This window comes from Anser cygnoides, chromosome Z (genome assembly GCF_040182565.1).
Source record: "Anser cygnoides isolate HZ-2024a breed goose chromosome Z, Taihu_goose_T2T_genome, whole genome shotgun sequence".
Lineage (NCBI taxonomy): Eukaryota > Metazoa > Chordata > Aves > Anseriformes > Anatidae > Anser > Anser cygnoides.
Window position 1 is genome coordinate 27,737,002 of NC_089912.1, and position 19,202 is coordinate 27,756,203.

Genomic DNA, 19,202 nt, shown 5'->3' on the forward strand with positions numbered 1-19,202 from the left:
TTTACCCCGTGTGCTTTGAGGTGTAAATGCACAGAGGGGGTGTCTAAAAATCATTTGATGATAACCATGCAGACATATATGACTGTGTGGTGAGTCTTTTCAGCTTGAATCTTTAACACCACAACTGCAGTCAGACATAACATAACGTCCGCACAAACTGATGGAGGGCATTTTCTGAGGCTTTATTATTATTATTGTTGTTGTTGTTATTATTATTATTATTATTTTCTCTCTCTGTCTCTAATACTGTCAATGACTGCAAAGTTGTTTTTTCTTTTGTCTGTTTTCAGGGGAAACATGAGGTGGCCCTCCAGATTTGTTCATCTGAGTTAGTTTTAGTATTAAATAAAACAAGAGAAAATACAAGAATTTCTTCTAGGAGGATGCTAGTTTTATGAGCAGTTTGTAGGTGATAGGACTTGGAGTGGAAAAAGTACTTTTACTAACTCGGGTTTCCAAAGTGCTGCAAATAAGCAGCATCTGTTCATAAAATTGTATCACTCAGGCTGCATTTTTTTTGGTGAAATTACATACTTTGTGCTACTGTATTTCAGTCTTTAGTATGTGGGTATATTTCATATAGGGTTCATAAATTCTTCAGCTTTCATACTGATAGGTTATGAGAAGTAACGGAAAAGATTGTCATGGTCATACTGACAGTGCTAAAAAGAGTATTTGGTGACAGGAAACTTTATTGTGTATATATATACACATACATATATGTATGTGTATGTTTATGAATTTATGTATTGCATATTTTATATAGGCTTTCAAGAATTTATGAAATATGATCTGATAGCTACTAAAACTGTAACTGAGAACTGTATAATGCACTTTGTGCTTCACAGCCAACAATTTGAACCAAGTAAGAAAGTATTGACAGAGGTGTTAGCTAGACAATTTAAACTGTTGTGTTTTGCTGTATCTTTTTGTCTTAGCTGTGATTTTATGATGATTTTAGTTCTCCCATCTCATCAAAGTTATTTGTTGTAGAAAAGTACTTCAGAATTAAGAAAAAGAGTATTATGAGCTTTCCTTTTTAATTGGCATCGAGCTCTGGCTTTTGTATGGAGAAGTGGGGATATTTTGTTATTTTCAGAAATGGCATATGTGCTCTGACATCTAGGGTTGGGGGTATTTTCTGCACCATGTGCTAATAGCAGAGTATCTTTGATCTTTTCCTTAAAATTTGTTTGACATCTGCAGAGACTGTTTTTCCTGTTTTCCTTCTTACAGCTGCAAAGTAGTCTTTGACGTTTCATGCAATCTTTAATCTTTTTGGGCAAATTGCTGTTCCTATTATAACCTGTTTAGAAAGTGAAAGTTAAATATGACACAGAACTTCACAGAAAAACAATTATGCTATGTAGTTTGTTTTTCCTTTCCTTCCTTCCTAGAGTCATTTATCCTCCTTTACCATATTAGCAAAATTAGTGTTCACCTTCTGTGATGTTGTCCTTGAAAGGAACACTCTTAATTGAGCCACAAAAGGCCTGTCCCACATCCACCCTTCATGTAGACCAAATCTGCCTGCTTGGAATTCTAATGATACATAATAATTGAATTTAAATTAGAAAAACTAAGGTCATTAAAAAGATATCCGCAAGTGATTTTTTTTTTAATGGAGAAGTCTCATTTATATTTATTTATAACCTTTTAGAAAAAATGCACATTACATTCTTCAATTTATTATTGATGAAATGACTGGTATGAAAAGCCTCAGAGTAACCTCAATGCGTGCCTAAGGACTTTATTAGTAGAAAAGCTTTTTTAGGTATACACAATGTGTTTTAACTTTCTACCGTCTTTGACCTCATGTTTTTGAGGTATTTAAATTTCCTGAAATACATTCTGTATGCTTAAGAAATCTGTATTAAGTTGTGGATGTGCTCAGTTTGAGGAACAGAAAATAAAATCATCAAGGAAATAAGAAGTACCAGTTTTATGTGGATATAACTGCATTAACATTTTAACTTGGATCAGAAATGCACTTCTGAAGCAAATCTGCCCATTGCCACTTAGGACACTGCTTCCATCGTTGAGCAATCCCTGAGGATTCAAGCATTAAACAGAAACAAAATAGGAAGATGCACAACTGCTGATTGAAATACAGTCTTCATAGTCAGAGGAGATCTAGTCAGAAATACTCCTTTGCCCTCCTGTGTGTATGTTTAAGGTACTCTGCACCAACTGTTTCAAATCTGCTGCTATTTCACTAGTGCCAATATAGTCATAGTCTTTGGACCTTCTGCAGTGAATTAAAATTCCGAGCTCATGAAAAAAAATAAGCTACTTTGTCAGATGAGTTGGACTGTGCATTCTTTGCCAGTGACTTTCAGTCTGGATCTATTTTGATGTGACAAACAAGCCTGTGTTATGGATTCAAACATTTTTTTAATGTTGGAGAATGATGAACCCACTAAGTAAAATGAGTAAATTGAGTAAAATAAATAAAGAAGTTAAAAAAACAAAACAAAACATATTTGGTAGTGGTTCAAATGATGAACAAGTTTGCAAGTGACATGAGCATTCTGTGTGGATTTGATGATCGGTTGCAAGATGTGATTGTTAGACCTGTGAAAAGAAATTATGAAGAAATACAAATTTGAGTGAGAAGACAAAGGTAGTGAGATTCTTTTCATGGAAATGCACTCATAAAAATCTGACATGACCCTAATTGTTCAGTCACTGAACCAGTTTAAGCTGTATTAATCTGTATTCATATTTAAAAGTCTTTGAGCTCAGCTTTCAAAGACTGAAAGTATAAACAAGTTACTTGTTCCATATTTCAGCTCTTAGTACTTTCAGAATATTGACTCCTTTAGCATAGTTGACGTACACATAACACTCATACAAAGCTGACCATAAGCTATTTTCCTGATTTTTGGCTTCCCTAGTTGTTCATTGGTTTTGCTTTATTTTCAAAAGCATGTTCATTGTTGCAGACAACATGCATGCTCATGTTGCTGGCAGCTCATGTTTCTCAGGCCAGCAAGGCTGAGCTGGAAGAATTCAAGAAGTTCGCTGACTAGTCTCATTTTCAGGCAAGTCTTCTTAGGCCTGCCGAGGAAGGCAGAAGAGAAGCAGAGACTCAATAAGAAGATTTTTAGGTTTATCCCAAAGTAGTGCTGACACTCAATTAGGAATTCTGATCTTGTGACATGAAAAAATTAAGTTGGTGAAGAGGAAAACAATTGCTATAATTGGCGTTGCCTGTTGGGAAGATCATCTTGTATTTGCTTGACCTGAGGACACCTCTTTAGGAGCAGAACTCTCAGCTGAAAGAAGCAGGCCAGAGAAGCGTACGGTTCAGCTATCACAATTTTGTGTAGTCTAGGTTTGTAGCTCCAAAGAGGATCACAGTGTGAATTATCTGGATGGTACCCACACACCTGGCCAGGCTTTTAGAAATGCCAAGAAGGACCATGTGGTCATGGTCTGTGTGGGCTGAGTTTTGGCCCAGAGCTGTAATTCTCATGAATATAATTAATGTCTTAATGTATAATTATATGCACTTTTAAATGTTAAAATATATCTTTTATTTTCTTAAGGAAATTAAATACACAATGAGAAGTGGGGATTTATAGTACATAACGTTATAGAAAAATATTGTATTTGTTGCATAAGCATGAAATGAATTTTTTGCCAGTTCTTCACTATTATGATGATCATGGAGAAGGCTTGTGATTCATATGACAGGATTATTTTATTTTTTTTTTTTTAGTGTAATAGGAGAATTTAGGCAGATTGTGAGCAGGTACTTTAGTTTAATTCTGGAATCTGAAGAATAGTCTGCAGCTATTGATATTTGATAAATTTCATATATTAGTATTAGAGATGCTTTTGAATTATGTTCCTATTTCCTTAGAATTTAGAGGTGTTACAGGATTTCATTTTAAAGGTTTTAACAAGGACTGCAATAGTTCTGACAGGTAATAAAAGGAACACATCTTCCATAATGGTGGCTTGTACTTCTGAAAGTATTGCATCCTAATGAGAATGGGAAAAAGGGGAGTGATTTTCTCTTTGTGCAAACAAGCTAGTAAACCAAATTTAAGTATAATTTCAGGTACCTTGAAAACTTTAAAAAGTTAGAGGAACTTTTTCTTTCCAATAAGATTTTTAAAATGTTGTAATAGCAGAGGCACATTAGACTGCCTAAACAAAGAGTAACAAAGATTGTTTTATATCCAGATATTTTGTGATCAAAGACTTCTGTAGCTTTTCTGCATGTTGGTGGCATTTCTGGTTCCACCTTATCTTTATGGTAAATCTTTCCATTATAAGTTTTAGAACGAAAGTGGAAGATAACATTATTAAAGGGTGTAAGCATTCATGTTCAAACCTGGAACAAAAAGTGTGTTTTTATCAAGTATATGACTTCCATTTTAGCAAACAAAATGTCATTTTTGAACAATCTCTTTTAAGAAAAAAAATCTGTCCTAGAAATATTAAATGGGCACCCTGGCTGCATGTGCACTCCTAGTTTTGTATATTCACATAAAAAAGGAGTGCTGTATGAGCTACAAATTGAACAAAAGCAGTTCTCAAACACAACTGAAAACAGAAAATAAAACATTTTGAAAGTAGTAAAAGAACTAAAAGTTATGAAGGAGATGGAAATAAGCCATTCTTACTAAAATGGTTTTACTCAGATGGGCAGCCGAGCTTTACCACAACTGCTCAAAAGGAAAGGGAGAGAAGATATGATGGAAAGGGCTCAAGGGCTGAGATAAGGACAGGGAGATCACTCTACAGGTATTGTCACAGGGAAAACAGTCTCAGCATAGAGAGATTAATGAAATTTATTACCTATTATTAACAAGCTAGAGCAGTGAGAAACAACCACCCCCAAAAAAAAACAAACTAAAAGCACCTTCCCCCATCCACCCTCTTCCACCTCCTCCCTCCGAGCAGTGGCAGGGTAATGGGGGAATGGGGGCTGCAGTCGGTCTATAGCACTTCGTCTCCACCACTCCTCGGTCGCTGTCTGCCCCTGCTCCACGTGGGGTCCCTCCCACGGGGTGCCGTCCTTCCCGAACTGAGCCTGGGGGGGCTGCCCACAGGCAGTAGCTCTTCAAGAACTGCTGCCACATGGCTCCATACCACGGAGTCCATCCATCCCCCAGGAGCAAGCTGCTCCAGCAGGGGTCCCCCCCGGGTGGGCGGCAGCTCCCCCCAGACCCCCTGCTCCTGCGTGGGCTCCTCTCCACGGGCTGCAGCTCCGGCCCCGGGCCTGCTCCTGCGGGGGCTCTCCATGGGCCGCAGCCTCCTCCAGGCCACATCCCCCTGCTCCACCGGGGGCTCCTCCACGGGGGGGCTGCAGCGTGGAGATCTGCTCCATGTGGGACCCACGGGCTGCAGGGGGACAGCCTGCTCCACCAGGGGCCTCTCCCTGCACAGGCCACAGGGGAACTGCTGCTGCCTCCCTGGAGCACCTCCTGCCCTCCTGCTGCACTCACCTGGGGGGCTGCAGGGCTGCTTCTCTCTCATTTTCTCGCTCCTCTCTCCAAGCTGCTGTTGTGCAACAGTTGCGGTGTTTTGTTTGTTTGTTTGTTTTCCCCCTTTCTTAAATTTGCTCTCTCAGAGGCCCACCTAGCGTCGCCCACTGGCTTGACTCTGGCCAGCAGCAGGTCCCTTTGGAGCCAGCTGAAACTGGCCCTTATCCAATATGAGGCAGCTTCTGGGCTCTTCTCACAGAAGCCACCCCTGCAGGCCTCTGCTACCAAAACCTTGCCATGTAAACCCACTACATAAGAAAAAAAAAATGTTAGGAGTGAAAAATGTATTCCATGGAAGATTTTTGAGTAGGGTTTTTTTGATGAAAACTGGAAACTAGGAGGATAAGTTACTTAAATGAAAGCATTCATCAGCGAAGGTTATTTGGATTTACCAGTTTCTATTTCTACATTTTCTATATGCATGTGAAAATCAGAGGACTGACTGCACTCCATGGTATTCTGAGTGAAAGTCAGACCTTTGTGGAACACTTTTAAAAATGGGGGCTTTACATTGTGACTTTTGAAAGTCTTCATCAGAAGCTTTATAATCAATCATTGATAGAGCGCAATATTAAAATTTGATTAGAATTGGGTAGGATTGCAATAATGAAATTACTTTTTTGCTTAAGTAATATCCTGATTTTTTTATGGGTTCTGACTCTTTCCACAGATTTGTAACTTAAGTATTGTATTAGCTATTTTCGTGACTTGCAAGCTTCTTGTAGGCCTCTAATTGTATTCTTCATGTTGGTTTTGCTAGTGCCGTCAGTGTGACTTTAATACAAGTAATTTTTTGAGTTTACAATACTTTTGTAGGCTGTGAAAGGCTCAAAAACCAGCATGGATTAAGAACAAGAGTATGAGTGTGTGCTCTTAGATAGGGTTTGTAGTATTAAAGTTCTGTACAGTGAGGTACTATGAAGAAGCTTGTGATTGCCTTCACCGGTTTAAGTGAAACAAGATGTTAAAAAGGAGTGAAATGATGTGGAGAGAAACCAGGGACAGTATTGTTTATCAGTGACTTAAAAGCCAAATCTGTTGTAGATTTTAAAATAATCATGGGATTGACCATCGCTTATTTTACAATGATACTACAGCAGAAATCCATACAGCATTTTCCCTCTCTCCACAGAAAAGTAGTTTATACATATTTTAGCATAGGTGACTTGCAGCATAAGGTCTACTTTGACCACACTGTGGGAGAAAGAAGGGACATTATTCCTTAGAGTTCCAAAACAGCTTTTAATTTGGAAGATCAAAAGGATGGCCAAGAAATTTTTTGCATTATGATAATGAAAAATTCATTAATAGGGACAACTTCTTTCCATGAATCAGTTGAAGACATGCATATTATGCAAACTAGAATTTTGATTTTGTTTTCCTTTTATAATATGACCAGAATATACCAGGAGGAATACAGGATTGTTGGCAAGGCTGTAGAAAGGAATATAACGTGACTTCTGATTCCATTTTTTTCAGGCTATTTTGTCATTTGTTTTTCTGATGTCTTTTTCTGGAAGAGATGATGTCATCTTGGTATTAGACATTGTGTAGGTATTTAATAAAGAAAAAAAGTAGTTTAGCTACAAATTTTAGATGGAGTTTTATGGTTTGGGGTTTGTTATTGCAAATTGGGAATGTAATTTGTTACAGGATTTAATCAGTAAGTAAAAATGTTGGGATAGCTACCATGTGTGTAATACCAAAATCTGCCAGGTTCTTAAGCAAGTGTCCTTGTTTTTTTTTCTATCTGGTCAGACGAAGAGTGCTTTTTCACGAGAGCTGTTAAAATCGTTTCCTACAATAAATGAGTGCTTAGATTGACATTAAAATTGAATAATTTTGGTCTTAAATGCTTACAACCTGCCTACATGAGTTTATAGATTTCTATGTGTGAAGCTTCATGTGATTTCAGCAAATCATTTGTCTGTTACAGTAGGTATCTCCTATTGAATTTGTAGTGGTTTGCATGCATGTGTCTTCACAGGTTATCTCAAAAGCACCTGACGTTTGCACCTGCATATATTGGAAGAAGAAGATAATGATATTGGCTTGGCTTGCAAACTAAAATGCTAAATGTAAGTTTGACCAGCAGTTGCAATATATGTATTGCAAACAAATTGTGATAAAGCAAGTATGCTTCCTCTCAGGAAAACCATTCTAACAGGAAAAATCCTGCAGTGATTTGAAGCCAATGCATGTGTTCATATGGAATGGCAGGAATGGTGCATGTGGTTCATGGATTCCCATCAAAGTCCTTTACAAGAAACTTGCATGGAAAACTATGACATCACAGCAAACTTTCTTTTCTTGTGGATTTTCTGGGTAGAGATTATTAAAGAATAGGTGGCTCTTCTTTCTGTAGCTGCAAGCTTTAGTGCACCTACACTAAACTAACACTACTAGTGTTGCTGGCAAATATATACCTTCATATTTAAAGAGGTGTAAATATATATACCTTTATATATGACATGCAGACTGTCATCTTTATTCACATGCATGAAAGGAAACTTCATGAATATGTAGTTTACACTTCTCTGTGTGTGTGACTGTGTGTAGAAGGGCAATAGCCTTAACACTTAGGTTTTTCACTATGCTTAAAATAGATAACTAGTAAATTACATCATGTGCAAACCACCAAAAATAAACACTTACAATGCTTACTAATAAAATAAGCATTGTGGCAATCAAGATATATTTAGCAGTGTACGTGAAGATTGGAAAGGATGTTTTGTCTGTGTGTACCATACAAGTCTATTTGTTTCTGTAAAGGCAGCCTAATTTTATGTTAAAAATGTTGAGTGCAAGTAGGTCAAGCTAATGCTGAGTGTCAAAGAGGAGCAGTGGGTTCTGTCTTGTACTATTCTAGACATAAAATAGGCTTGTGTAACTGCAAAAATGATCATAAAAACAATTGGTTCTGTATTGACCTGTCACAGCTGTAATTTTGTATTCATTTTTAATGATCCATCTGGTTAAGGGCTTCATTTTCAAACAAAACTTCAAAGAACAGATTGATTCCTTTATATGTTAGTTGTGGGTGTGTATTTGTCTTATTTATTTTATTAAGAAAAGACAGATAATATGAATTGAAATACATACTTTGTAGTTAAAGAACAGAAGTTAAAGTTCAAGAGAGTGAGTTAAAGACCCGTCTAGTGCGCGTTGCCATGTGGCATTGGGCCGGTCATTTCTGATAGAAGAGTTCCTTGAGCTGGATTCCTACCTACATTATATTGAAGCATATTTACATAAAATACTTAAGGAATCATACAACAAAAATCTCTAGAAGCACAAAAATTTATTGTTATCACAACTATAATGAGTATGGTATGAATATGCTAGAATTAATGGTATGCAAGAAGCTAGCAATATCTTGTTAGAGAACAATACCTACCTGATAAAAATGCAACATGCTTTAGTTAAACTATTGACATTTCTGTAATGTTGCTTGACTTTGGGTTCAAAGCTATCATGTATCTGTCTTGGAATGCAGGCAGAATTTACTAATATTAACACTGGAAAAGTCATATGAATTAAGGCTGCAGTTTCATGTTGCAGCTGAGTAAAGTGAACAACTTGTTGCTGCCAAAAAGGTGTATATGTGTGTGTGATAGGAAGGTGATCTTGCTCCTTTTTTCTTTCTTTGTGGCTTTGCCTTTTTCCTGCTCTTTCCCAATTGCAAATTAATATACCTGTTTATTTGAAATTTTGCCAGGTCCATTTTTTTGCATTTTAATAATCTTAACGCGTTACCTAAAGATTATGAAAGCCAATGAAAGAGGAGCATATGTGGCTAGGAAGGGATAGGTTGGAGAATGTTAAGCTTTTGTCTGAACAAAATCGGAATTTGGCAGAAGCTCTAATGGGGACCTGAAGCTCTTTTGTAGGTATACCAGAGTGCATACTAACCACTACAATTTAGAAATTATTCTGGAAGGATTGTTGGATATTTAAAGGTTCAGTCTAGCAGGGAGTATACCTTAGTGTGTGGATGTTGCCAGAATAAGTGAAATGTTTTATCTCATGGGGAAAAGAAACCATCTAACTGGAAACAGATGAAGTTTGAAGTTAAGTGAGGATGGAACCAAATATATCGCTAAGTACTTTACATAGTTCAAGGAGACTCTCTTGGACATTTTTATACGCATCTGTAGTCTACCAATCCTATGAAAAAAAGTGCATGAACTATGAAAAGTTCATGCAATTTTCATGGGAGGTGGGTGTGGGGAGGAGGCAAAGAAGTAAAAGTATGTGTGTTTGTGTGTATGTGGAAATATTTTAGCCTAGTTTAACAATTGGAGTGTATTTTTGCTTGTATGCATAAAATGACTCAGTTTTTACATTCCTCTCTTTTCAATCATACAAAATGTTTAAATGAAAAACTGTGCAATCACAGTTTCTTTTTATTTGAGTGTGAGTTCATTTGAGTTCACTGAGGAATGGTCCTGTTTTGGAAGGCATACCCATAAAGGGCAGATAATATCTGCCTGCATGTATTTGGTAAATATGTGATTTTGAGTTCTTCAGTGTAGGAGCCAAAGCTATTATATTGAGTTGAAATAAGTGCTCTAAGTTTCCTTAATGTGTTTTAAATACAATGATATTTAAATAAACTTTGCTTTTTTTTTTTTTCTACGCTTTTGGATTTCACATTCTATTTATTACTTACTTCTTCTCAGCTTTTTTTTTTCCTTTATTTTTCCTTATTTCCTGTACTTTTCCTGAAATACTCTCAGCATCTTTCCAGTCATTTGATGAAGAAGAGAACATAATCTTTGGGAAATATTGAATATTCTTTCAAAAAAAGTATTTTTTTTCCATATTGATCTCTGCAGTCATTGTGTCTATTCTTCAAGAAAGAAGGCTCAAGGAAAAACTGTGCGGTTAATTTGAGGTCACTTCTATGTTTTGTATGCTGCATAGTAGCTTTTACAAATCTTAGTTCTATCTTGTTGGTTTATGGCTGTTCAAGATTTGGTTTACTAAAAAAGTTGAACTTCATAGCGAAGGTTTTAATGGCACTATCAAGTCAGATGAAATAGGTTTATCTCCGTGGAAAAAAGTTCATATTTTGCATAGATAATGCTAAACAGCTTCTGTAACAATTTTTACAGGTCATGAATCTTTATTCTGAAACAGTTTTAAAGCAGTTGTCAGTGGGGTTTTCAAAACCCCTCTTGTAAAACTCACTTGCTCTTAATGAAAAATCTTTTCCGCTAGCTACCTGTATTTCTGTACTTAATCTGAAGGACTTGAAACACATAGTTTGTGAATCATGAAATTGGTATACACATCAGATCTACTGCCACTGGTGGTGCAGCAAATCGTAATTCTAAGATCATTTCTCATTTCCACATGGTAGGCCCGATTCACCCGTACACAACTGTTACTGGCTTTCTTTTTTGTATCTGCTTCAGCAAGTTTTGAGAAGTGATATTTGAATACCTGCGTCATGAAAAATGGTCTGCGATGATGACTTTCTTAGCTGTTAAGAACTTTATTCTAATTAACATTACTACTAAAGGTGAAAGATTAACTTTTCATTTTTATTGCTGTGGAAAAATTGCTCGTAGCTGCAGTAATTCTTACTACCGATATCTTCTATCCCAGTTGGAAGAAGGAGTGGAAATACTCCTTCAAAATATTTTTCTGAACCCATATTTTCTGCTTGCAATATGAAAAAACAGGCATAATGCACGTTTATGCACTGTGCTCATGAGCAATATTCCTCTATTTTATGTTTTTCTAGAAGAACGTTATTAAAGAATTAGTGGAGGTGGGGTAGAGGAGATTGAGGCTTCTGATAAATGCCCCATGCTCAGTTAAGATACATTCCTAGGTTGGAAGTCCCATGTTTTCAGTTCTCATAAAACAATGTTTTGTTTTTGGTTGAGTCTTCTCAGTGTTTTAAAAAATTAATTTTAATTAGTGCTTTTTTTTTTCCCCTAAATCAACTGCACTTTCCAATTTCCAGAGATTTTCAGCCTTTTTTTGCTTTTGTTGCATTTACTGTTAAGATAAAAAGCAGTGGCAAATTTTGCGGCACACGGTGTTTTTGTTAGTATGACAGTATCTAGGTTTATGATTTCAATATGATCTGAACTAGCAAGGGGAAATACTGATACAAAGTACATGAGATAAGTAAATAACATTGATGATAAAACAGAATTCTTCGAATGTGTTCATCCTGTGAGAGAACCTAATCAGAATTCACTCACTCTTCCCTGTTACAAATCTTGCTTTGTAGTCTGCTAGGTAAGAATCTTGCTTTTCTCTGATGGTACTCTGAAATAGAATACAAAAATAGGTGGCATTTTCTTTTCCCCCTTTTCTGTCTCTTGTTGAAATGCTAAGTTTTGTTTTTTCTAAAAAAAAAACCAAACAAGTGCTTAAGCTGTTGCTTTTAAATTTATATCTAGTTCCCAAAATGTCTGTTTCTAAAATGTTGAGTACTTAATTGCCTCACTGCTAGCTGTTAATTTGAAAAAGCACCATGTTACACTTTTTCATGTTTGAAATTGTTACCAACAATTTGTAGAAAAATGTTAGGGGAACTTAAACAGTAAATACTCAGTCTGGGTTTTGTTTTCCATTTTATTGAAAGCTGTTATAATTTGATATAACTAATTTGTTACTAACTTCTTCCTGTCATAATAATTCATGTTTTCTTTGATCTATTTTCTGTTAATAAAAGAAGATAGGTAGGAGGAAGACCTCATCTCAGATTTGAGCTTACTTATTTGGCAGAAATTAGGGTAATACTAATAACATTTCAGTTGCATAGTTCAGAACAGGAAGTATGAGATTTCATCTTGTACAGAGACTATCAGCTGTTCTTACTGTGGCCTCAGTGGCCTAGCGCACAGCTCCAACACCTGCATCTCTCCTGAAGAAAGGAATGATGTGCAACTGATTCCTTGCTGATTATTCAAGGCATGAAACTTACCATCATAAATGGAACCATGAAACTTACTAACTGTCTTAGTGGAACACTTTCTTCTTCAAATACAAAGAGAAATTTGTGGTTAATTTTGAAGGTTTTTTGTTTGTTTGTTTTTGTAGTTGAAGATTGTATTTCTGAATTACTGTTTTTACTGTCTTTTCGGGGGGAGGAGGAGGGAGGTGTTAACTCTTGAAATAACTCTCCTCTTTGCAAATGCTAGTCTTTATTGAAAACAAACTGAGTATTGTGGGTAGACTCAAAGCCTGAAAAGGTGCTTGCTACCAAAAGCGGTGTTCATAAGAACCTTCACTGTGATGTGGAGACAGACAGCTAATACCTGAGCATCTAGAAAGGACAGCATTGTCAATGTTTACTAAGTTTTCTACTCTGTATTGCCTAGTAGACAACTTGTTTGACAGCTAGCTCAGTAGGAGCACTGAGCAAGCCCTTTCCTGGCCAGGGCTCAGCACTACACCTTGATGATGGTACAAATGAGGGCTGCCTTTCCCTCTGGTGACCTTGGGGTGAAGCTCCCGGGCAGGGCTGTGGGGAGGCCTCATCCAGAGCTGAATCGCATCCGTGGGAGCCACTTGCAGTGAGGCCCGATTGCTCAGACCCCTCAGAGCCCTGCATGTGCCTGGCCACATGCCCCGTTATCTGCGGCAGGGCCCTAACCCATGGGGTGATGCTGGGACTGACCCTGGCGCTGCCTCGTCATGGTGAACCTGCCCAGTGGTCCTGGGGCTGTCTGACCCAGGATGAAGGCCAGGCAGCATAACCAGATTGACCCACAGGCTGATTTCCCAGCTTGACCTTGGACCTGCTGTATCACTACAGACTCGGCTGACCTGAACTTGGGGCTGTCACCCCAGCCTGCGCTGCCTTGCTCCCATGCTGGAGGCAGTGGGATGAGCCCTGGCTGCCAAGACCCCTATCCTGGTCAGGCCCCCTGTGGCTCCTGGCTCCCCAGTCCCAGGGGGCTGCTAGCTCTCCCTGCACATTGGCACTCAGGCTGGCTAGTACCTAAAAGGGAAGAATAAGTAGGAAATGGTAAGACCACTGAAAGAAAACAAATGGGAGAATGTGGCTTCAAAAGGCAAGAATACCTTTGCCAGCCAGATCCTACTTATGTGGGCCAGGGAACAAAGAACCCCCTTGCCTGCTTTGGAAACAATCATGTTTTTCCAAGAAGGATGCAGGGTGAAAAGTAGGATTGCAACCCTGGGCTTCAGGAGAGCAAACTTTGGCATCTGACTTACTTGCAGGAATCCCATGGGTTAAGGCCCTGGAAGAAAGAAGGTCCAGGAGAGCTGGTCAATATTCAAGCATCACTTCCTCCAAGCTCAAGATCGATGTGTCTCCATGAGTAAGAAGGCAAGCAAAGGGGGCAGGAGACCTGCATGGATGAGCAAGGAGCTCCTGGCAAAACTCAAACAGAAGAACGAGTATACAGCATGTGGAAAAAGGGACGGGCCATTTGGGAGAAATAGAGGAACATTGTCTGAGTATGCATGGATGTGACAAGGAAGGCCAAGGCCCATTTGGTATTAAATCTGGTGAGATGCCAAGGACAACAAGAAAGGGCTTCTTCAAGTGTATCAGTAACAAAAGGAAGATTAGGGAAAATGTAGGTGTGCTGCTGAATGGGTCAGGTGTCCTGGTAACATAGGATACAGAGAAGGTAGAGTTACTGAATGCCTTCTATACTTTTATCTTCACTGCTAAAACCAGCCCTCGGGAATCTCAAACCCTAGAGACAATAAAGGAAGTCTGGAGAAGGGAGAATTTTCCCTTGGTTGAGGAAGATTGGGTTAGAGTTCATTTAGGGAAATCTGATACCCACAAATCCATGGGCCTAGATGGTATGCACCCACGAGTGTTGAGGGAGCTGGTGGATGTTATTGCTAGGCCACTCTCCATCATCTTTGAAAGGTCATGAAAAACAGGAGAGATGCATGATGACTGGAGGAAAGCCAGTGTCGTGCCAGTCTTTAAAAAGGGCAAGAAGGAGGACTGAGGAAATTACAGGCCAGTCAGCCTCAACTGGAAAAACCCTGGAAAGGTGATGGAACGGCTCATCCTGGAGGTCATCTCCAAGCACTTGGAGGCTAAGAACGTGATCAGGAATAGTCAGCAAGGATTCACCAAGGGGAAATCATGCTTAACTGATCTGGTAGCCTTCTGTGATGTGATGACTGTCTGTGGATGTTGTCCACTTTGACTTCAGGAAGGCTTTTGATGCTGTCTCCCATAACATCCTTATTGGCAAGCTCAGTAAGTATGCGATAGATGAGTAGACAGTGAGGTGGACTGAGAACTGGCTAAATGGCAGAGCTCAGAGGGTTGTGCTCAGTGGTGCAAAATCTAGTTGGAGGCCTGTAGCTAGTGGTGTTCCCCAGAGTCAGTACTGGGTGCAATCTTGTTCAACTTATTCATCCTGGATGATGGAATAGAACACGCCCTCAGCAAGCTTGTGGATGACACAAACCTGGGAGGAGTGTCTGGTACACCAGAGGGTTGTGCCTGCCATTCAGTGGGACCTGGGCAGGCTGGAGAGCTGCGCAGAAAGGAACCTCATGAAGTTCAACAAAAGCAAGTGCAGGGTCCTGCACGTAGGGAGGAATAACCCCATGCGCCAGTACAGGCTGGGGGCTGACCTGCTGGAAAGGACTAGAGAAGGACCTGGGAGTTGTGGTGAACAGCAGGCTGACCATGAGCCAGCATTGTGCACTTGTGGCCAAGAAGGCCAACAGTATTCTTAGGTGCATTCGGAAGAGTGTTGCCAGCAGGTCAAGGGAGGTGATCCTCCCTGTCTACTCAGCCCTGGCGAGGCCACACCTGGAGTACGATGTCCAGTTCTGGGCTCCTCAGTAAAAGAGGGACATACAGCTACTGGAGCAAGTCCACCGGAGGGCTACAAAGATGATTAGGGGACTGGAGCATCACATAAAAGGAGGGGCTGAGAGAGCTGGGCCTGTTTAGCCTGATGAAGAGAAGACTGAGAGGGGATCTTATCAATGTGTACAAATATCTGAGGGGAGGGTGTCGAGAGGATGGAACCAGTCTCTTTTCAGAGGTGCCCAGTGACAGGACAAGAGGCAATGGGCACAAACCAAAACGCAGGAAGTTCCAGCTGAATATGACAAAACACTTCTGTACTGTGAGGGTGACAAAGCACTGGGACAGGTTGCCCAGAGAGGCTGTGGTGTCTCCTTCTATGGAGATATTCAAAAACCCCCTGGTGCAATTCTGCACAATGTGCTCTAGGTGATCCTGCTTGGCAGGGCGGGTGGACTAGATGATCTCCAGAGGCCCCTTTCAACGTCAACTGTTCTGTGATTCTGTAAAATAATGTACTAACCAGAGCAGTCTCTGTATCATTCTTGCTCATCTTTCATTTTCTACTCAACTTCCCACCTTGAGGTGGTTCCTTTCTGTCCATTAGGTATCTTGGCATTTCCCCAGTATTCTTCCAAACAATATCTCAAAATCCTGCTCTTGCCAAGTATCTCCTTATATATAATAAAGGCTTATCTCCAAAAAGGCAATGAAGCTTTATCTGAGCCAAGCCAAGTCAGTTACAATCCTTGGTCATGAAGTATGGCATTCCCGTAATTTAGTTTCTGCTCCTTTCATATTTATCTTGAAATGATAATGGTAGTTTTGGACACCAGAGGACATAAATAAAATGTAATAGGATAAAGTGTCTGGGGTTCTTAAATAACCCCATTTGGAAATAAGGTATATTATTCGTATAATAAGCAGGTATGTCCAAGCACTAATTTCTGTAATAGATTTGTCTGAATTGCTTTCAAATTCTGTGGTCCAAAATTAGTAATAAAAGAGCCTGAACCAGCACTAGGTAAAGAGTGATTTATAGTTGTGTTGCAAGAAGAGGGTTATATCATAAACAGATTCCTTTTGCAGGTGTTGTGGTTTAGCCCAGCAGGCAGCTCAGTACTGTACAGCCATGTGCTCATTCCCGGCACAGTGTGATGGAGAATAGAATCGGGTAAATAAAGTAATGACAATTTAATAGGAAAGAAAGGGAGGGGAGAACGGGAAAAAAAAAAAAAAGTAGAAGAAGAAAACATTACACAAAGGTGGTGCACAATGCAACTCCTCACCAGCCACTGAATGATGCCCAGCCGGTCACCCAGGCAACAGCACCCCTCCCAGCCAACTCTCCCCATATTAATTATTCAGCATGACACCGTGTGGTATGGGGCTAGTCTGGGCCAGCTGTCCTGCCTGGGTCCCTCCCAGCTCCTGGTGCACCTCCAGCCTCCTTGCTGGTGGGGCAGCACCCAGCTGCCCCACCTAAGCTGTCCTTAATTGGTATAAGCACTGCTCTGCAATGACTAAAATATTGGTGTGTTATCAACTTTATTTTCATCCAAAATCCAAAACACAGCACCATATCATCTGCTAGGAAGAAAATCAATGATATTCCAGCCAAAACCAGGACAGCAGAGAATTGTAATGGCATTAACAGTCTCAAGAGTTCTGGCCTTTTCTTTCATTGAGTAGCTTATGACTAGGAATAAAAATCTATTGAATTTGCTCTATTTGATTTAGAAGCAACCCTGTTAAAATGAGAATTTTTATGACTCAGACTGATGGGCATTAGTGTCTGTTTATCCATACATACGTTAAAGGTTATATTTTATTTCACATTTTGCTGTCCTTTTGTATCTCTCAGTGTCTTTTGCGTACATGATTAATCTGAGGGTATTACCATTTAACAACTGGAGAAATACTGTCTGTCATAATCAGAAATAGGTACTTGCACAAAATCATGAAGTTTGTGATAAGATAGGAAAAAAGACGACCTTATTTGCTAACTTTTGTTTATGTTATGCTGATCAATTGCTTTGTGTGCTTCACTGATGTATTTAATTGTTGGTAGCTTCCCAAAAATAATTGGATATGACGTATTCAACTCAGCACAATTTGAACAGAATTAGTGAAACTACATACTTGCAATAGAAACACAGTTTTGACCTTGTTGCTGTCCACTTTGCAGTGCTGTAGGTTATTAAAGATGATTATTTGAGTCAGTTGCACAGTTTCAAAACAGTGTTTGAATGGCTATTTAACATAGTGCTAATTAGATTTTTTTTCTTCTAATGCCAGATTTATACACTAGGTAGCATCTCTTAGTCTCTTTTCAGCTATCTGCTGAAGAAACTGCCTTGGTGCAGGTCAGTAGAATAAACAGAGGTTAAATCACTCTGCAAGTGCTGTAAGATGCTAGATAAAACTGTAATGCATGTGAAGCTTCAGACTTGTTTAATTTAATATGTCTACATTAAATATTTTCTTCAACTTGACTAGTGCTGTGCGACAGAGGGACCAGCTACAGTTTAAGATTTGAATTCACAGATGGACTTAGGGACCAGTCCTACATTAAGTTTTTAGCCTGCCTTCTCAGTGTATAAGGTGCATACCTTAGCAGCAAGTTTCAAACTTAGGAGGAAATTACAGACATAGCTAGTGCTAGGGCTTGGACATGTCTCTGCATAGGTTTTACAGGGCTAAGTGCATCCTGGAGCACCTGGATTTCTTCTAGTCTTTCAAGAAATAATCTCAAGTAAATGAGTTTGCTTTTCAAGTAGAGGAGTACAATTTAGTAGTATGGTTGTCATCTTTTTTTATCCAGAAGCCCAGTTCTAAGACTCACGCAAAGTGAAGGCTATATAGGCTATATTAAAGGACAGGCAAAGCAGGGGAGGAGAGTTGTATTTTGGTATTTCCTCGAGAAAATAATAATTGTTTTCACAGTCTTTGAGGTGTTTTTATAGTCTTTAAGGTTTTCACTGAACCTGAGAGAGAGAAACCAGGAGGGAGGACCAACAGAAAAGCTTTTGGCTGAGGAGAGTTGACTTAGATAAGAGTTCTGGGTTACAGTTTCTGTTGTATTAATTGTGTTACAGTATGTGTCTTCTGCTAATCTCTCCTGGATCATCTGGGAAGTATTACTGGTGTCAGAATCCATTATATTTATACAGAAGTTGAAGGACTAAATGAATAATGATTGCAGTCAGAGGGAGTGTGATATGCCAAGGGTAGCATCATTTTCTTTAGCTATCTGCTTTTGAGGTTGGTGCAGATGGTGACTAATGAGTATTAAAAGTTTTTGAGGAGATTTCAACTAGAAGCAGAAAGGATTGTTTGAGTGTCCCTGGAGCTGTACCTGCTGCCTTTTCAGTCTGCTAACTCAGTCGACTAGTCACAGGAATGGCATACATAGTAAGTCTCTATAATCTGAGACAGTTTGTATATCTACAAAAGTAATACAAGATTTCTGTTCGTAGAATGCTCTAATAAGAAGGAAACTTATAAATTTATGTATGGTTGAGGTGAATATTCACTTGTCAATACCTTGTGAAACTGAGACTAGCAAGGCAGCACAATTTGCTTATGCTCATGAAAATATATATTTTTTTCTAATTCAAAACCAGGAACTTTAGCAATGAAGCTGATCAAACTTAGTGTGATCCTTGAATTGTGAAAAATTTGACAGAACTAAGATACTCAATGTAATTAATGCTTTATACTGGTATGACAAAAACTTAAGGTTTTCATAAAAAAGAGAGATACAGATAGTGATTAATGTACTACTATAATGATAACAAGTCCTTTGACAGGTCATTTAATTACAGTTTAAGGTACCATATCGTTTAATTATTTCTCTGAAGGATTATGTATCAGATTTTTTCTTCATAAACAACCATCTGAAGTGTCATGTCAAT

At 38.9% G+C, this 19,202-nt stretch overlaps 1 protein-coding gene across 11 annotated transcripts in view; it reads left to right on the forward strand.

The window, feature by feature from the left end:
* Positions 1 to 19,202, forward strand: part of FER (FER tyrosine kinase) — a 198,267-nt gene that overhangs the window by 95,097 nt on the left and 83,968 nt on the right. Inside the window, exon 15 of one of the 11 annotated variants that reach the window (XR_010827976.1) lies at positions 7,489 to 7,579. The exons of 9 other annotated variants lie outside the window; for them this stretch is intronic. Coding sequence is in view for 1 of the 2 variants with exons in the window: in XM_066989036.1 (XP_066845137.1) it covers positions 291 to 398 (108 nt within the window). In the remaining variant the exon portion in view is untranslated. Of the gene's footprint in view, positions 1 to 290; positions 7,451 to 7,488; positions 7,580 to 19,202 lie in introns of those variants that run through there. One more of the 11 variants, XM_066989036.1, reaches the window with a different exon arrangement.